The sequence below is a fragment of the Anabas testudineus genome, chromosome 18 (assembly GCF_900324465.2).
Source record: "Anabas testudineus chromosome 18, fAnaTes1.2, whole genome shotgun sequence".
NCBI lineage: Eukaryota > Metazoa > Chordata > Actinopteri > Anabantiformes > Anabantidae > Anabas > Anabas testudineus.
This window is the reverse complement of record NC_046627.1, coordinates 14419814-14437261: the sequence shown is the minus strand read 5'-3', so window position 1 is coordinate 14437261 and position 17448 is coordinate 14419814. Positions and strand designations below refer to the sequence as shown.

General features: G+C 41.9%; 1 protein-coding gene across 1 annotated transcript; it reads right to left on the bottom strand.

Moving 5' to 3' along the window:
- Positions 1-2942: 2942 nt before the first annotated feature.
- Positions 2943-16474, bottom strand: LOC113157915 (B-cell scaffold protein with ankyrin repeats). Its single transcript, XM_026353575.1, has 16 exons — positions 16394-16474; positions 15883-16278; positions 13607-13749; positions 13375-13513; positions 13140-13282; positions 12008-12122; positions 11633-11829; positions 7576-7639; positions 7128-7328; positions 5437-5508; positions 4794-4978; positions 3848-3911; positions 3645-3674; positions 3343-3422; positions 3205-3239; positions 2943-3116 (listed from the first exon to the last, which is right to left on the bottom strand). Exons 1-15 carry the CDS (start codon positions 16404-16406, stop codon positions 3207-3209), a joined length of 1875 nt encoding a protein of 624 aa, XP_026209360.1. The 5' UTR covers positions 16407-16474; the 3' UTR covers positions 2943-3116; positions 3205-3206.
- Between the last annotated feature and the right edge of the window lie 974 nt (positions 16475-17448).

The window sequence follows — 17448 nt, the reverse complement described above, 5'->3', positions numbered from 1 at the left end:
GCTCGTTCTTTTAGTAGCTTTAAATGATTTTGATGCACACAATCAGCTGGTGCAGCACAAATACATGTAATTAGTGGCTAAAAGGGAAGTGAAGGTCAACAGGCAGCATTAGTCTGGTCATTGGACTCTTCTTTCCTGCTCTTGCGCCCAGCAGTGTGGACGCCTGGTGCTCCTACAGCCAATCGAAGGTGTCTCTGCATTGACCGGGGGGCTCAGCTCAGAACAGCTTGTTCTCATTGCCGTGAGGTTCATCTATACTGTATGCAGGGTGTGGATTATGGGATGAAAGAATGACACTGACTGTGAAATTGCCTGATTTTTATCAGGGATGTTGGGGAGCAGCTGTGCACAATCCTCTGCCTCTAATCCTGGGGCCGGAGAGAGAGGACCAAGCAAGCAGGAGGAGTGTGTATGTGTCTTTTTTTTTGGCCCCCGTGTGTGTGTTGCACGCATGCCAAGGTGTATAATTGAGAACTTCTGAATGATTGTGTTTATGCATGCTCTTTCAGTAGACTAGTTATCCCTGATAAGTTATTCTAGTGTTTGTGCTCTCGTGAGGGTTTTTTGCAGCAGCGTGGAACCGACGGTGTCGCCGGGATGCGGGGAAGATTCACCCGATGACCGAGGCAACAGCTTTGCTTTTCATGTTTCAATTGGTAGAGGCCATCAACAGTTAAGAGCTGTCGCACAACAATATTATTGATGCGTTGACCGGATAATCCTGTCTCTCCACTATCTGACTGCAAAAGAGAAATTCAACAGGGAAGTTTGGCAAAATCTTTTAAACACATTTTTAACTGGTGATGCACAATGTTGAAAACATAAAACTAATAGTGCTAGAGGAAACTTAAAGCTGCGTGGATCATTTTTATATTAAATTATTGTGTGTAATGTATTCACAATTACAAGTTATTACCCAACTCTGCAGTTTCCCTCAGTCCTGAGGAGCAATTCACCAACTTCCAGCTTGTAGTTTTTGTTCTGTGGCTCTACTACTGTATTTTTGTAGGCCTTTGTTTGTGTTTAGATGCAGCGGGCATCTGTAGACAAAGCTCTGATAATCCCATTGTTCAGTATTAGCTGAGGATTTTGCAGCTGAAGTGTCTGATATTTCTCTCAGGAGTTGGTGGAGACCAAAATCTAAGCTAAAAGGAGAATATGCTGTTGTTGCACCATGATCCCTGGATATGTAAATTGAAAAATCCTTGTGATTACATTCACCATATCAACACTTAGACCAAATAATACTTTCAATAAGCCCCCAGACAGATGCATATCTGCACTATGACTTGACACAAGTTCGTCGTTATGTATTTCATTCAGTATCAAAATAACTGTAAATAAAATAAAACTGCACTTCCTTTGATGGTACCATTAAATAAATGTAACCAAATGTCAGTTTGATCAACTAACTTATATCATAATGAGAGTTTAGATCATTTATATTTCATATAATGTTGTGTGGTACAACAATAAAAAAGTAAATAAACAGTGGATCTTTGATCCTGTGTCTTTGATGTGTTGCTGCCCACATAAAGTATAGAAGCGTGTTTGTTGTGAGTGACACATCCCGTTCCCTATTTGTTTACCTCTCTGCGACACGGGAATCGTTACTCGTGGCGGCGCTTCAGATATTTGCATGCACAATGAGTCGAGGCCTATATCGGTGGCTGTGCCTGGTGCACGGGCTGAAGTATTCTCAGCAGGTGACAGGCAAACATATGCCTCAAATGCCATGGGGTCCTGAAGCCAGATCATCTCCAAAGGCTAACTGGCAGGTCTTAGTAGGAATGGCATTAATACATATTATTCACAAAGAGCATGATTGAACAGAAAAAAATGTGCCCGGCGTGTACCCAGCTGCTTTGTTGGCACACAGCTCAGCCTCTGCCCGGGCTTCAAGACTGAGCTTGGATTTAGCCATGCATTCACTGAATTCCCCATGCAGCTCTTATTCATTCATTCAGGCGCAGGCCCGGGCTGCACCAACAAACTGGTGTCTGTGTGTGCGAGAGCGTGTGTGTGCGCTTATGTCACTCAACGGACAGTTCTGTAAAATCGCAGCAAATTCAGATATTTGACAAGTCCGTACAGTAAAAGAAATTCACGGGACGGGATGTAAAGAGGGCGTCTCCAGGCTTCATTCATCAGATGAATGTAAAGATGCTTTTCACACACTCTTTAACAGCTGAACTGATTGAGTTCATCTGGAAAATAAAGACTTTGACCTTTAATTTTCTTTTAACTTGCTGTTACAGCACTCCTCTATTGACATTTCCATTAACCATTATCCATTAACCCATTAGAACCCACGGTGACACTGGTGTCCCCAACACTTTTTCCTCTTGATTTAAGAAATGTGTTCCACATTGATCCATTTGGTTTGTTTCATATGCCTCATAATTTTAAGTGAGCTCATTAAAAACCCATTTTTAAATGTTATTTCCAACATTTATAGATTGAGTGGATCTAAACCAAGGTTAAACACATTTTCTCTTTATAATGAGTCACGGTGAAAAGCATGTTTTCATGTTCTCACCTGAGTTTTGTTTCACTTATTTTAACTCTGTTTAGATTTATAAACATTTATGGATCCGTTTTCTTTTTTTACATTTTTCTTCCTCAGTTTTTTTGTTGCTTTGCAGCCATCAGGAGGTCAGCAGGTGCTTCAGCGCTAACCAGATGTCCTGAACAGTGAAGGATGATGGATATATTTAGACATACAGCGCCCTCTAGAGGCTGCAAAGCTAAGAAGTACCCTGGAGAAGAGCCTCATATGGAGGTCATACAATGTATTATATCTACTAAGTCTTTTTTTTTATTCCTAGTGAAAGATACATGAACAGAGGGACCGAAGTTTCAGATGTGAACTTGTGTGAACAGGACAAGTTAAGTGGTGAAGTTAGTAGAGAAAGAAAAAGCTTTTATTTATAGACGTGGAAGATTAAACTGAAATTAGATATTATTAGAGCTGAACAAATACTTTCATACTTTGAAATACTAAATAAAGACAATAATTCAATGAAAAGATAATCACATGATGATCACATATGCATTTAAGTAGACGAAATGAACATAATCGCTGGAGGGACTAAATCTTTGTTGAGTGACGGAGCCTGTAAATGGAGAATGTGACACATTTGATGAGCTTGAATACAGATGAGTTATATTTTAGTAGAACTGATTGATTATTCTCAGCCTTACCTTCACCGTTTGTCACCTTTCCAAAAGAAATTCAACTGTAAAACAATTCAGGACGACACTTGTGATTAATGTTTCAGGACATTTGTTTGCTTTGTGATATTAATACGTTCATGCTTCCCACTTGGAAATAAAACTTACATGCGATCCTCTCTGTGGCGTGCTGTAAAAATCAGACTCCACCTGTGGGGTTTTTTTCCGACTTTCATTCCCCGTCACACCTGAGGGAGAAATGATCCAACATGCACAGTCGAACACAGACTTGTTTGGTAAAAGAAACCTAAAAGACTTCCGTTTAGTGCAAGTGAAACTCTGCTAGATCTAAAACACCACACTTGGGGATTTGATCGTACAAGACTTCCCTGTGGATTAATTCCCCACCACTGCAACTGGGACTGGGGAAGCTACAAAGGCACGCTGAGATAAGTTTTTAAAAGACTCACTTGGCGTGTGATGAGTGATGTTGATTTTATCTGGAGAGAGAGAGGAGTCTGTAAGCCACCATTCAGTTGAATACTTAGTTCACTTGAACTTTTACTGCTTATTTATTTTCATACTAAAGTTCCAGGAAAACTGAGCTCTGCGGAGCCTCTCTGTGATGACACCAAAGTTCAGGCCCACATGTCCAAGACGCAGGAATATTTACCATAGACATTGTCGTTGTCTTCTCTGCTGTTGGTGATACTCGCTCCTAACTGACTCAACTTCTCCTGCAGAGGACAAAGATCAGTGCTTTAATGTGAGACCGGCATCCATTTATTTACACATGATAAAAAATTCCACAAATGATCTGTTTTTTGTTTGCACCGGCTGGGAAAAAGATCCAATAGAGGCTCTGCATTTATGCATTTATGTGTTTTCAGTGCCTTCATGAAGGCCAGGTGGAAAAGTGACTGTCTGCAAAAAAACATGTTTAAATGTGCAACAACCATTGTAGAGCAAAAAATAATTATTATTATGTCTTCCCTTAACCATTATTTTTGGGGATATAGCAGGAGCTTGTATATTTTCCATTTTCCATTACTTTTATGACTCAAATCGTAAATATATCTGACAGCTACTGATTGAAAATGTACTAGAACAGCACATGATTAACGATTTGCCAATAGTTAATAATTCAGTTGCAAGTTTAAAATTAAATAAAACAATGAACTACTGGTCCTTGCTGCCAAAACACACAGATACACAGATGTATTCTTTTGCTTCACAAACTCCGTTCAAATGTGAAGTTAAAGCAGCTTTTATTTATTTTTTATTTTATTCCAGCACTCATATGGTCAAGTGGTATTTTAATGGTTTGGACTCAACACTAAAAGGCACAGTGTGTAGGATTTGGTGACATCTAGTGGCAACATTGCAGATTGCATTGAGCAACAATGAGTAGAAATTTGTAATGATGTTACTGCAGATACATATGTTCTTCCTCTCCTTTCTTCTTCTTCTTCTCTCTAATGCCACTGACTGTTGTTTGGGGTTATTAATGAAAAGTATAAGCTATCCTTATTGTGAGTGGATTATTTAGTGAGTTGGCACTGGCAGGGCAACTGATTGATTGATTCAGTGAGTGTGGTCACACTGTGTTATAGTCCTACCTGCTGTTTGGCATCTGTGCCCTTCTGAGGCTGCTGCCAGTTGCTGAAGCGCTTCAGGGCATCGTCCACAGTGAGTGAACCCGCCTTCACCCTCTGCTGGAGCTCAGCGAGATGCTCGAGCCTGTGTACCTGGTTTTGCGAGAAGGTGTCATAACTGGGAGCGAGGTTGTCTTCTCGCTCGCACGCTGCAAACGAGAAGGCAACACCTTAAAACCTGCTCAAATTTCGGCTGCAGCCAGCACAAAGACAAGACAGAAATGAGATGTTAAGTCTCTTTAGTTTCTAGGAAACTGTGATGATCAATGGCATCACCGACAGAACAGCAAAGCAGACAAACCTTTCACACAGTTTCTTTGTCTAATGTGCTACCTGTTCTTTTTATGGCTTTTCTTTACTGTTTGTGTGCCCATCGCTCTGCTGCTGTCGTGACTCATTTCCCCATGACGACTTCTGCTTTTAATTAATCCAACCAAACACCACATTTTATCTAAGTGTGTCACCATCAATTGATACTGTTCTGTGGTTAATTACAGCAAGAAATCACGAGAGGGTAGTCAGCAAAAGCTATAGTATGCGACCCGAGGGCCTCTGCTGCTTTCATTTTGACCATTTGTCTTGTTTGTCCCTGTTACCTGAGACTCACCTTGCTTTGTGGAAAGTGAATACAAACCGGCGTCACCCTGTGGCGTCTTCTTCTTCTTCTTCTTCTGGAAAACTATAAACACAGCAGCTTTTATGCATAGTAACAAAAGATTGTTAATGAATTAAAATTGAATATGCAACTTTTTTTTGTCATCCTTTCGTTAGAACAATGCATTTTGCTGTGAGACGTGTTGAAGCTGCAAGTTTGTTTTGTGCACTTTGATTATTTCTCCACAAGATGGAGCAACACACTAAATCTGAGAGCAGTCGTTTCAGTGTCCAGAGCTGAGCTCAGTGCTAAGAAAGAAAAACTACTATTATTTTACAAATAGCATGAAATACATGAAATAAAGAAATGAAGTATAATGCAATAGAAGTAAAATCGCAGGTGGTAAATCAGCTGAAGCTAGATGCCCTGGATGATGCTTTTGGTTTGCTGGTGAGACAGAATGAAAGGCTACTCTGTTGAGCTGTCAGAGGCGGCGGAGCTGCGGCTATGTGACCAACACTGGATTAAAATTCAACATCCACACCCTGCACGATAATCCCACCTCTGACTACTTCCTCCGTGACTGCATCTCGCTTTTCCACTTCGTGTTCAAACACAGCCCCTCCTTTCTTGCCTCGCTCATAATACAAGCCTGGCTTTATGGCTTAATTCAGAGTGAAACTGTGAGTGGAGTGCTGCTGACTGGAGCTTTGCTTTGCTTAGAGGGTGTGTGTGTGTGTGTGTGTTGCTCCGCATGTAGCCTACATGTCCCCTCCCCGTACGATTACATTTCATTATCATTTCAACATTTCAGTGAGCTAACAAAAGAAAACTCCTCATTATTTCCACTTGCGCTGCGTTCTCAGATAACTGGCCCTTTGCCTGATCCTCCACCAAGCCTCGTCGCCCCTCTCACATCTCACACTGTGGCTGTACAGAGTGAGGAGCAAAATGTGATCCTTGTGCGGTTTGAAGCTTCGCTGTCTCAATAGATGGCAACCTCAAAAATCCTTCTCCTTTCTCTCGTACGCTCTGGGGACAAGGACGATGGAAAACACGTGTAATGACTTATTCTGGCTGACTTGGCCTCGGTCTGGCCAAGATTGGTTGCAGATGGCAGCCCGGTAGTTCCCTCTCTCTCTGTTACTGAGGGGATGGTTGGGATGCAGAGAGTTCAGTGGTGCACTCAATTTCGTGCTTTTTATTTTTTCTGCTTCGTAAGCTCCACTGGGAAACAGCTTGGCTCACTGGATACAGGCGAGCTCAATAAAATAAAAAGCTGCATAATTGCGAGAGGGTGCCTGTTGCACAGTATATTTGTGTGTGTGTGTTTTGGATGGGCGAGTGATAATGACATAACAATTAATTGTGGATGCATGTGAGCATGTTTGGATTCGTTTGCAGCCATTCAGTGACTCATGAGAAGCCGATAAAGTCACTTTTGGATGTGACCCTGCAGGAATTGAACAGATAGAGACTGTCCCCAATGCGGCCAAACGCTTTTTCCTCCTCTCTCTCTATTCATCAGCACCCCAGTGACAATGGCAGCACACATTCCAGGCACTTCCTCCCTCCCACACGCTCTCCCAACCTCCCCCCCTTCACATACTGTTCATAACTCAGTGTTTGTACTTCTTCAGCTCAGCTCCATCACAGCTGTCATCTGAGAGCAAACAGAGGAAAACGTGTGAATCGTATGTTACCTTGAGCAATGTAAGGGATTTTATCCTCCTTCACCCCTGTGGTCTCAGGTCGTGGTGTGGGTGCAGGTGGGCGATTGGCTATAATGCCAAGGCTCGTGTCATATTCATCATTCTCCTCTACTGGCGCGTAGACGTTCTCCTCCTCCCCCTCTTTATCCTCTCCCTGTTGCTCTTTCTGTACATCTGTGGCGGCGGCGTTCCCTAATGCACAAAGTGTTTACTGCACCGCTGCTTGAATGTCATGATGAAGTTGTGCATGCTAGTTTTTCCTATTATCATTTCCCAGCTAATCGGAAGCAACTCTACATGGCGTGCCCATCGGTGCGGGGGAAAATATTCAGGGGTCGGAAATGAACAGCAACCTGGCATAATGATATGCTGGAAAAAAACACTTTCATTACTGGCTTTCCTTTGTCCTCCTTCCTCTTCCCATCAGTGCCTCACTTACCTGCAGTGCACATCATTTCGTACACGCTGCCATCGCCATTGTCCTTGCAGGAGTTGAACATATTCTGCAATATGAGAGCGTGAAGAGAGGCGTTTTAGGCTTTATCCAAAATGACGAAGAAACAGCTCAGAAGAGGCAATTAAAGGAAAGCAATGTTTAATCTGCTATGTGAAGCTTTAGTGTGCATTTGTGAAAAATCTTGACAGAGAGCATGTGAATCTCGTCCTGGCAGGCTGACTTCCTTCCTGTCAGCTCATTTTCTCACCTGTATCCTCTTTCCAGGGCACAGAAATGAAAAATAAAAATCTGGGATGACTGTGCACTCGCCACTGTCACACTACAGGCTGATACCGGCCTTCACGCCATCCCTTTAATATTCAGCATTTTCACGTCGTGACAAATTGTTAATGCATCACCCGTTGTGGAAAGGCAATTCTGGGGCCATAACAGGAATTAAGGGGTGGTGTGCCATGTGTAACCCTGCCTGCTGGCTAAAAGAAAACAGCTTTCCCTCTGACAGCAGAGCTGCTGCCGACTTGTCCTATTTGCTAATAACATGTTGAGGGACAGACGGGGGTATGAACGGGGTAATTATGAAATCAGACAATCTTCCCCTTTCAGTCTAAACATATCATTTAGGGAACAATTCAAGACCCTTGGCTTGATACTTAGCCTGCTTTCCTTATTAGATTGAGATATATTATTAATTTACTGCCATATTTCTACTACCGATATTGATTTGAACTCAAGAGTTGGGTCGTTTGTTTTGAAAAGACTAACAGTGGAAAAACTGCGACTTGTTTTGGCTGGGAGAAAAAACTAAGGCAAATAAAAAAAAAGCTTTTTAGCAGCCTATGTGATAAGATGTTGACTGAAAACTATGTATTTTTAATCAACTTAAGTGTATTTTTACAACTTATGAACATGGCTGCTGAGGTTTCTTGTAGATTTTGGGTCCAGGGTCGTTGCAGCAACAAAAGCCTCTACTATTATAAACATTAAAATGGCTTTCGTTCCATTTTCACTCACTTTCCAGACGTCTTCTGAATTCAATAACACAAAAATCCCTGTCAATAATACGATATCTTAGCAGAATATATGAGCTGCAGCCCACTTTTACCAAGCTATCCTCCATGTAACCTGCCACGCACTGTGTGCAGTTTCCAAGCAACACAGCCACTCATGACTCAATTACAATATTACAATGCTAGTAGTGCAAATTACTTATTGGCTGCCATGAATGTATTACTTAACAGTAGCGGTTCATAACAGGCCCAACAGGTAGACAGGATGGGTTAATTACCAACGCAGCTTGAACATTGAATTATAATAGACGGATGCTGTGCTGAAGCACAGTGTGGTATTTTCTGGATAAGGGAGGGGTGTTTATTTACTAACCGCAAATACTAAATCATTTTACAGATGTATGAAACTGCTGCAGCCCCAGGCATTCCAGACAAATTCAGTTTCACCACCGCAATCCAAGCGGCAGCGCTTCAGAAAAAAGAAATAACAGCAGCAGGCATGATTTGGTTAGAGGGAGAGCACATCTCAAGTGAATCAAGTATAGGATAAGGAGTGTAAATATGTTTTCAGCAGCTGAAATGGGCAGTGTTACAGGCTGGCTGGTCTCAGTTCTCAGTGCCAACAGTGGTTTCGAGATAAGAGTGTTTGATGCATGGCAGACTGCAGCGTGTCTGAACCCATCACTTAAGTGCCGTGCAGTCAAAATCTGTCCAACTTACTCTTCTTTTTTATTTGGCAGAGGAAAATAAAAAATGGTCAGCTCAGCAGGCAAAGAAAAGCTTCTCACTTCAAACTATATTTACTCAGTGAGGTGTTATCTTCATCGTTTTTTTTTTTTAACACAAAACCAGACGAGTGATGTATGGGTTTATTATGTCTAATGAGGTGCGGCGCTGATGGCTCTGTGAGGCTGCACTTGAACACAACGCGGTGCTCCGAGCTAAATGCTAATGCCAGCATGCCCGCAGTGGCGCTGCTAACATGCTGATGATTAGCAGGTATAATGCTCGCTATGCTGACTAAGCATGTGATTAGTGACAGGATTCATCATCTAAATACTGCAAATGACAATCTGAATGGCAACCCATCGGGTTGCTGGACACATACTCTTACAACTAACTCCCAGCGGTTGTTTTAATCCCCTTGCTAAACGCAGGCAAAGCAGCTACTGTATCACCTGAAGGATGAAAACCGTTTCCCTTTTCAAAATGAGGGCGACCTTATCATTCAAATGCTAAACAAATCTCAGGGGTTCTCGGGTAACGAGCGCGTTGCAGTTACTGACCGAGCAAACGTAACATGCAAAATAAGGCCAGAGGAAGCAGCTGATCCCCAGACTGGAGGGGAAGGGAGTCATCTCATTTGGCCCGTCTGCATTTGGATAGAAGTACAGTGTATGCAAAGCAAAGCATGCAACGCATCTCTTTGTAGCCTTCGGAGGGCTTTACAGTTTGAAGCTGAGTTGTTTTGCTCTTCGTCTGAGAGCACACAGTGAAATCTTAGTAGGAATGCACAGTCCATGCACAATGAACACCAAGTGGCACGCAGCCAAATGTGTCGCCCAGTATTAAAATATTAACTAAGGACAATGTGTGTATGTGTTGGTAATTACTACGAGCAAGCATAATATTGCCATCTGAAGACGTAAACATCATAGATAAGAGCGGAGTATTTTCTATATTTGTATTCGAGTTATGTTCTCTCTGAATTATTCAGTTTCCCCTCTAGAGCAGTTCACAGCTAATTAACAAAGAAGTGTGGTGCCAGGGCAGACTAGTGGATCTGACGCAGGGCCTGTGAATGATTCAGTCTGTGCATGAGGCAGGGGCGTGATCCATCTAGGATTTATTGACAGAGTGCCTCTACACTGACGCCCAAATCAGTGATGCATCATGGGCTGATTAATTGGAGGAGGGGGGGAAGCACTGCAGATCAGTTAATGAAACTGCCATGCAAAAAAAAAAAAAAAAGGGGACAAAACCCAACCTGCAACGATGACCCAACCATACATTTTACAGTTTTAGAGCAACAGTTGCTTGTAGGCGGCATGAACGACAATAAAATCAAGCAAAAAAGTTCAGTTTGTTCTTTTGATTGCGTGCCTCTTGAACATTTGGTTCTTTGCAGAAGCGAGCAGGAATGATGTGATGTTTTAAACCTGCCATCTTGGCAGTGTCACTGGGTGTACCGTGTTTTTTTCTTTTAATGATAATGTCCTCACTGGCTAATGAAATTAGCATCGGAAAGAACATTATGATGCTAGTGTCCTCCAGGTTTATCTAATAAAGGGATTTGCATGCATGCAAGGAATCTATTAAAATAATTAGTAGCTCTCGTGTTACTGTACCCACACACTGAAATGGAAAGGGTTGAGCACAAACATGAGAAAGTGGCAGCCATTGTGCAAGAGAATCCTGATATTAGCAGCTGCATTAATTGTCTGAATGTATGCAGGCGACCTGCGCTGTGAGTCATTGTGCATGCATGAACAAACATAGCCTTTCTCGTCTCTGTGGGGGTATTCCATTAGGAACCTTGCAGGCCAAACATAATCAAGATGAGAGGAGGGGGGTGTTTGCTATCCGTCCATTAACTGAGCCATGAGATGGCTGAGACATCAGTTGGTGGTGGGGAGTGAGGCTGCCGCTGACATACAGGTCACTCGGGTCACTTTATTGGTGTTACTAAGAGCACTGAGTGCTGCAGGCCGTCCCCTGAGATCTCCAGTGCTAAGATGCTTTGTGTTGTTTTCTCCAGCTGTCAGCAGGTAAGTGAAAACTACAGAATCGCATTAAACTGACGTTACATCCACACAACACTAGAGGACCAACACTGTCCATGCATGGTTTAAATCAGCTCACAAAAATAACGAGACCAACATGATTACTGATCACAGGAAACTATCATTAGATATCGGCATTTTGACAAATGCCTGTTGTTTGGAGGTTCAATGAAGACAAATCAATATTTTCGAACATGTTACAAGGATGAATTCCAACTGGGGCAAGGTTGGGGGGTAGCAAATAGTTACCAGTGTTTCCTTCAATAAGACGTGAAGCTCCTTGTGGCCGCGACTCTTAGCAATCTCAATGGGAGTGTGTCCGCGCCGATTGGCTGTGTGCAGCGCTTGCTCAGCACCTGGACATTGCAGGAGCAGGCCGGAGACACTTTTGAATCCAAATTGGGCAGCAAAGTGGAGGAGTGATGGGACATCTGCATGGCAGAGCTCTGATGTGGAAATGTGCCAGATTTTATTAAGCAGGAAAAAGGGGTAGTTTTGACAGCACTAACAGAGCACAGAGCAATTATACATCACTAGCAAACAACTTGAGATGATCTCTTTGCATATTCATCACTGACAGCACAAATATGTAAATGTAAGGTAAAGTTCGAGTAAGCACTGCACCTCTCTCAGGTGTGTTTTCACATTTCAGTCCCTGAAAGCCTCTTGCGGGCATTGCCTCCAACAGCATGCCAGCCAACTTCTGATCCAGCTTCTCCATAGACGACACATGAAAAGCCTGAAATTGACAAGCAAACAACATTTTATGAATTAAAAACCTGTTGAAGTAAGGCAATAAAGAAAAATGTGAACTGCTAAAAATTAAATTACAAAAATTTGAATTGAAGTAATAAACAAAAGCAGCTCCTTAAAACAACAGGAGTGCCTGAAAGGTGAAGTATCAAGAAAAACAATGATTAAAAAAAAAAAAAAAAAAAAAAAAGCCAGTTTGGATTTCTAGATTGAAATCCTCTTGGCAAATTCATCCGCTGGCATCGCTCAAGTTTTCCTCTCGAGCAAAAGAGACCTAATCAAATCAAGTGTTTGTGGCTGAAAGAAAGCTGAAACCTGCAGTCTCTTCAATTTCAGGAAGGAGTTGGTAAACCAGTGCTCGTATAAAAATACGCACAAGTATGCTGATTCAATTTATCTTCTGCGTTTCCTGGACTTCCTAATGGGTTAGAGTGGATCAATTATGAGCAGAGTTTGGGGCAGTGATTGGCTAATTTCTGTAACTGAGTTACATAACGATGACTCACTAAGTAAAATAACAAATTCAGTGCCTCAGAAGAGTTACTTTCACCGAGGGTAGAAAAGAACAGCATTCAAACGGGTTTCATACGTCAGGTAATGAATGATTAACTAGAATAATTTCAATATATTTGCAAATGTTGAAGTTTGAAGTATGGTCACTGGTGTCCTACAGCTTTATCTCCACAAAATATAATACTACTATGAATAGACCCACATGGCTTTGTGTTTCATTTAGACTTTAGCTATGTTCCCTAAATAGTTGATCGCACTGAGCTACTAAAAAGCAATTAGTTTAGACTCCCTTAGTTGAGTGTCCTTCATCAGCAAAGGTTAAAAGAAACCTGAGGTGAACTTTAAAGGAACTGAAGACACCTTTCGAAGTGGCACACTACTGAACACTGAACAACATTTATGTGCATGAGTTGCAATAATAATAGAAACCACTACTCTCGAAAATGTGTGTATTCTTCAGAGCAAAGGGGCCTTAATGGCTCTACCTGACCTGACACATGAACTCCACAGGGTTTGTCACCCTTGACAGAAGGTAGGTGAACTCCTCCATGCTGCTGTAGTACTGCAACTGCACTGTGCTCAGTGGTGCTCCATTACTATACACAGTTACTTTTACATTTCCTGCTGGAAAATCTGCAACAGAAAACACAGGCCGCTACAAAAAAATGTTTTTTTTTTTTATAATATGCATGTTTTTATTCACGCATTCTCCTTTATTTTATCACCTGGTGCATTGACACACAGGGTTTGGTCGTTCCAGCGGACAGGCGTCACTCTCAGCTTGTGATTGTCACCAGTGAACTCGATCTCGGCGTCACTGCCAGCTGCACTGTTTTTCAAGAGAACGAACACCTCCGTGGAGCTCTGCAAAAAGAAGACAGCACAGCAGATCAATGTAAGGGGTGCTTTGTGACAAAGGGAAATAGCCTTACTGCGGACTGGACGACTGGATCTCACCCCACAGGGAACTCTGGAAGGGACAACCACAATGCTGGACCTCACACCGTGCCCTCCGTTTGAGTGCATTTGTTCCACCGCTTGCTCAGATCCTGATGGTCTACATGTCGAGGTGTTGACATTTGCTGCTGTGGTTGACATGCCTAGAAAAGATGAGACATTGAACCTCATATTAAATAATACAGAGCTCGTCTGTAGAAAAAATATCTCACAACTTAAATAGCCACAACTTAATGACATGTGGCCCTAGATCATTCACATTCCACATATGACTCTTAATATTAATACTATATTAGTACTCAGAGCTGTATTTAATAGACATAGGTCTTCTTGATAGCTTTAGTGTCATGTGACAAATCCTAGCGGGTGGGTTGGTTTACATAGCAGCATTGTACAGAAGCTTATTTTTGTATTGAGGCATTCATTATGTTGGCATGCTATTGTCATTATCCCATAATTATACATCAGTATGGGGCAAGTGCACCAAACAGTTGGCCAGAAATTCAACACCATCATACTCGTCCTCGTCTATGACGCTGTTTTCACATGGGCCATACTGTCAGACATCTACATCGCACCCTGCCAGAGCTCAAGCTCGGCTCCGTCAGCAGCTGTGGCGCCGTCACACGTTGTCTCGAAACATCATGGATTTCACACAGACACACTGTCTCATACTGACCAACAAATGTAGAATATATATATATATACATACATATATATATATGCAGTATGCATTTATGCAGTATGCAAAATGTGCCTCACTGTTTTGGTATCTACTGTCAGTGAATGGGAGAATAATACATATTACGTATTAAGTTGTGGTCAAAACACTGAATCTTGTTCCCTCGCCTTAGTAAGTCGTGGTCACGATTTTTTTTCTCTCAAATGTCACCAGACAGGCTCTAAGAATAAAGAGTAATAGAACTACATGCACTTTTATCCACACTGCCATCATCACTCAAGGGATGGCTGCATTAGTCCACCATTAGATCCAGATTGAAATATCAGATGCATTGCCAAGATATTTTTGGACAGGCTGTCATGTTCCCCAGAGGATAAATCCTACTCACTTTTTCCTCTAGAACCACTATAAAGTCCACACTTTCTGTGTTAAATCCCGGAGGAACTAATTTGCCACATATATAGTACATTAAAGTTCCTATCAAGGTTAAGTGTGATGTCCTCACAATAAACCCTCAATGGTTTGTGACTAAATACCCCTGAAACTACTGATATTCCCCATAGACTCAGCTGCAGGCTAATTTGTGTTTAGTGGTAATTAGCAAATGTTAGCTAAATGCTGTTAAATTACATCAAATGCCAAAACTAGCTAATATATACTTACCATCTATATATATGTTTCTATTTCAAATAAAAAAAGCAATGCAAAAGCTCCTGTAACTTTCATTTACAGGAGCAGTAACTACTTGATTTTGCTTTTATTTGTCATGGAGGGCCATTCGTGCGCCTGTGTACACCAAAACTCATCCAACACCTACGTGTCTGTTGCATGTGCTAACAAATAAACAGGATCATCTTGTTTGAATAAGGTACTTCTGGGTTAAAATATAACTGTTCGTGGGATCCTGGCCTGAACCACTTCACTGTATCAGTGCAATGGAGTGATGCAGAGAGCACTTGAATTTGCATGGCTTACCATGAGTAATCAGTGGTGGCTAAAGAGGAAGAGCTGGCCATTTGCATGTTCCTCCTGCACACATACACCTGTTTAAATACAGGCCCCCTCCTCCACCTTGTGATATTATACTGATAGTGTAATTAGAAAAAAAAAAACAGGAACGGAGGCAGATGATAATTGGCAGGGCAGATGAGAAGATGTGAGAGATAGACAGTTTCGCCAAAGACGTCTGTGCAGCTGGTGCTAAAAAAAAATATAGGATGTCAATCTTCAGCACAGGGTTTTGAAAAAAGAAAAAAAGAAACCTCAGTAAATAGATTTCCAAACAGCAGCGGACATACTCACAAATAATGAGCACACTTTTCGCCTCACATTTCGGGCCTAGGACCAGCAAGGCCAAGTGGAGTTAAAGAAAGGAATGGGCGTGTTGAAAAGGGTGATTTTGCTTTGAGTTGTTTTACTGTGACGCATTAAAACAAAACATCCTATTGTAATGATATTTATGCCCATTGCTGTTGACTGCTAATAATAATAATGCATGTTCCCGAATAATACAACATCAAAATAATCTCAAATGGGACACTCATAAGTTAAAAAAGTGATCTCAGAGAGAAAAGAAAAAAGTGGGATGCCATACCTTTCCTCACAATATCAGTCACAGTGGATAGGTACTCATGAGGATCATGTTCACTAGAGATCTGCAGACACTTGTCCCCGTCCAGGGGCACCAGCTCCAGCAGTGGGGTCAGACTCTCCACTCCGCACAGCAGCACCACCACATGAGCTGCAGGACTCAGCACACGAGCCAGGAAGAAGCGTTGCATCTGGCACAGGCCCTCTATTATCCCTTTGGAAAGGATGAGGAGCTTGCACGAGTACTGGGCAAGCCGGAGGAAGTCGTCGCGCCGGCTGGATACAGCGGCGATGTCATAGCAGCAGATCCCGGACTTTGAGATGGGGCCAGCGAAGATTGACTGCAAGTATGTGGCCCATTGCTGTGCCTCTGTTTCATAGATGATTAGCAGCTCCTTATCTATAACAAAAAGGTAAACATTTACAAGTAGTGTTCATATTTCATCAGTTTAATTTAACCATATTTGAGCTACATAAGACAAATGAGTTTTTAGAAATACATGGGGAGAGCATACCTGACTGGCTCATGGCTCCGGTGCTGTTTCCCTGCAGATCTTACTTAACAGTGGCACAGTAAAACAGAACTGCTATTGTCAGGAGGAGCTCAGATAAGAGGGAGTTTCCTGCTACATCAAAGTGAACAAACAAATTAGACCTTTTTTTCTTTTTTTTTTTAAATCAACACACAAAACACCAGTTGTGTGCACTGGTTAAAATGAATTGTATTGCACTGGTTTGGATGCAAGGTTTGTTTTAACACTAATTCAATTACAGCAGTTCCAAGTAATTTCAAAAGCAGTGTAAAAATGGACATAATGGAGTGCATGTCGACATCCAGAGTTTGTCACACAAGCTGAATTTGCTGTCAATGTGTTACTGCTTCCGGCACAACCAAAACTCATATGCAAATACCAATTTATGTGGAAAAGATCGCTGTGGTTCATATTTTTTCACTTATATAACTTAAAAACAAGTTGCTCAAACTCAAACTGAAATAAGATAAGAAATGACACGCACACAAACACGTATTGTAGTCATAGTGTTTTTAAAAAAAGTCCCATAAATAGACAAAGTAGATCTGTGTTTAAAGGGAAATAAAATGCTAATAAACACAAAGATCAACAGCGGTTGACTGAAAGGTTAAAAGCTTGAGTCACACACTTTTGTGCAAAGCAGAGCACTAGAAGCTGTGGCATGGTAAAACTAATGGTCTGGTGTGAATGTCCTACACACGCAAACACACACACAAACACACACACACACACACAGTATAACTACTTATTGAGAGAAATGTAAATCTTGAGGCTTCATTAACTGCCTCCACCTGCCAAACAACTGACTCATTCCACACCAGTGTCTCACTAATAGCAGTTTGCCATCATTTATTTCCTTTGGGGTAGTGGGGCAACTGAAATACACATCTGAGCAGGTGAAAGCTGAAGTCTCCTTCATGCAAATTGCTGGTGCTGTATACCAGGTGACTCACCAGTGACAGATCGTACTGTTCTCATGCATATGAGATCCACACACTTTCACTCACTCACACTCATTTTCTGCATGACTACTTTAA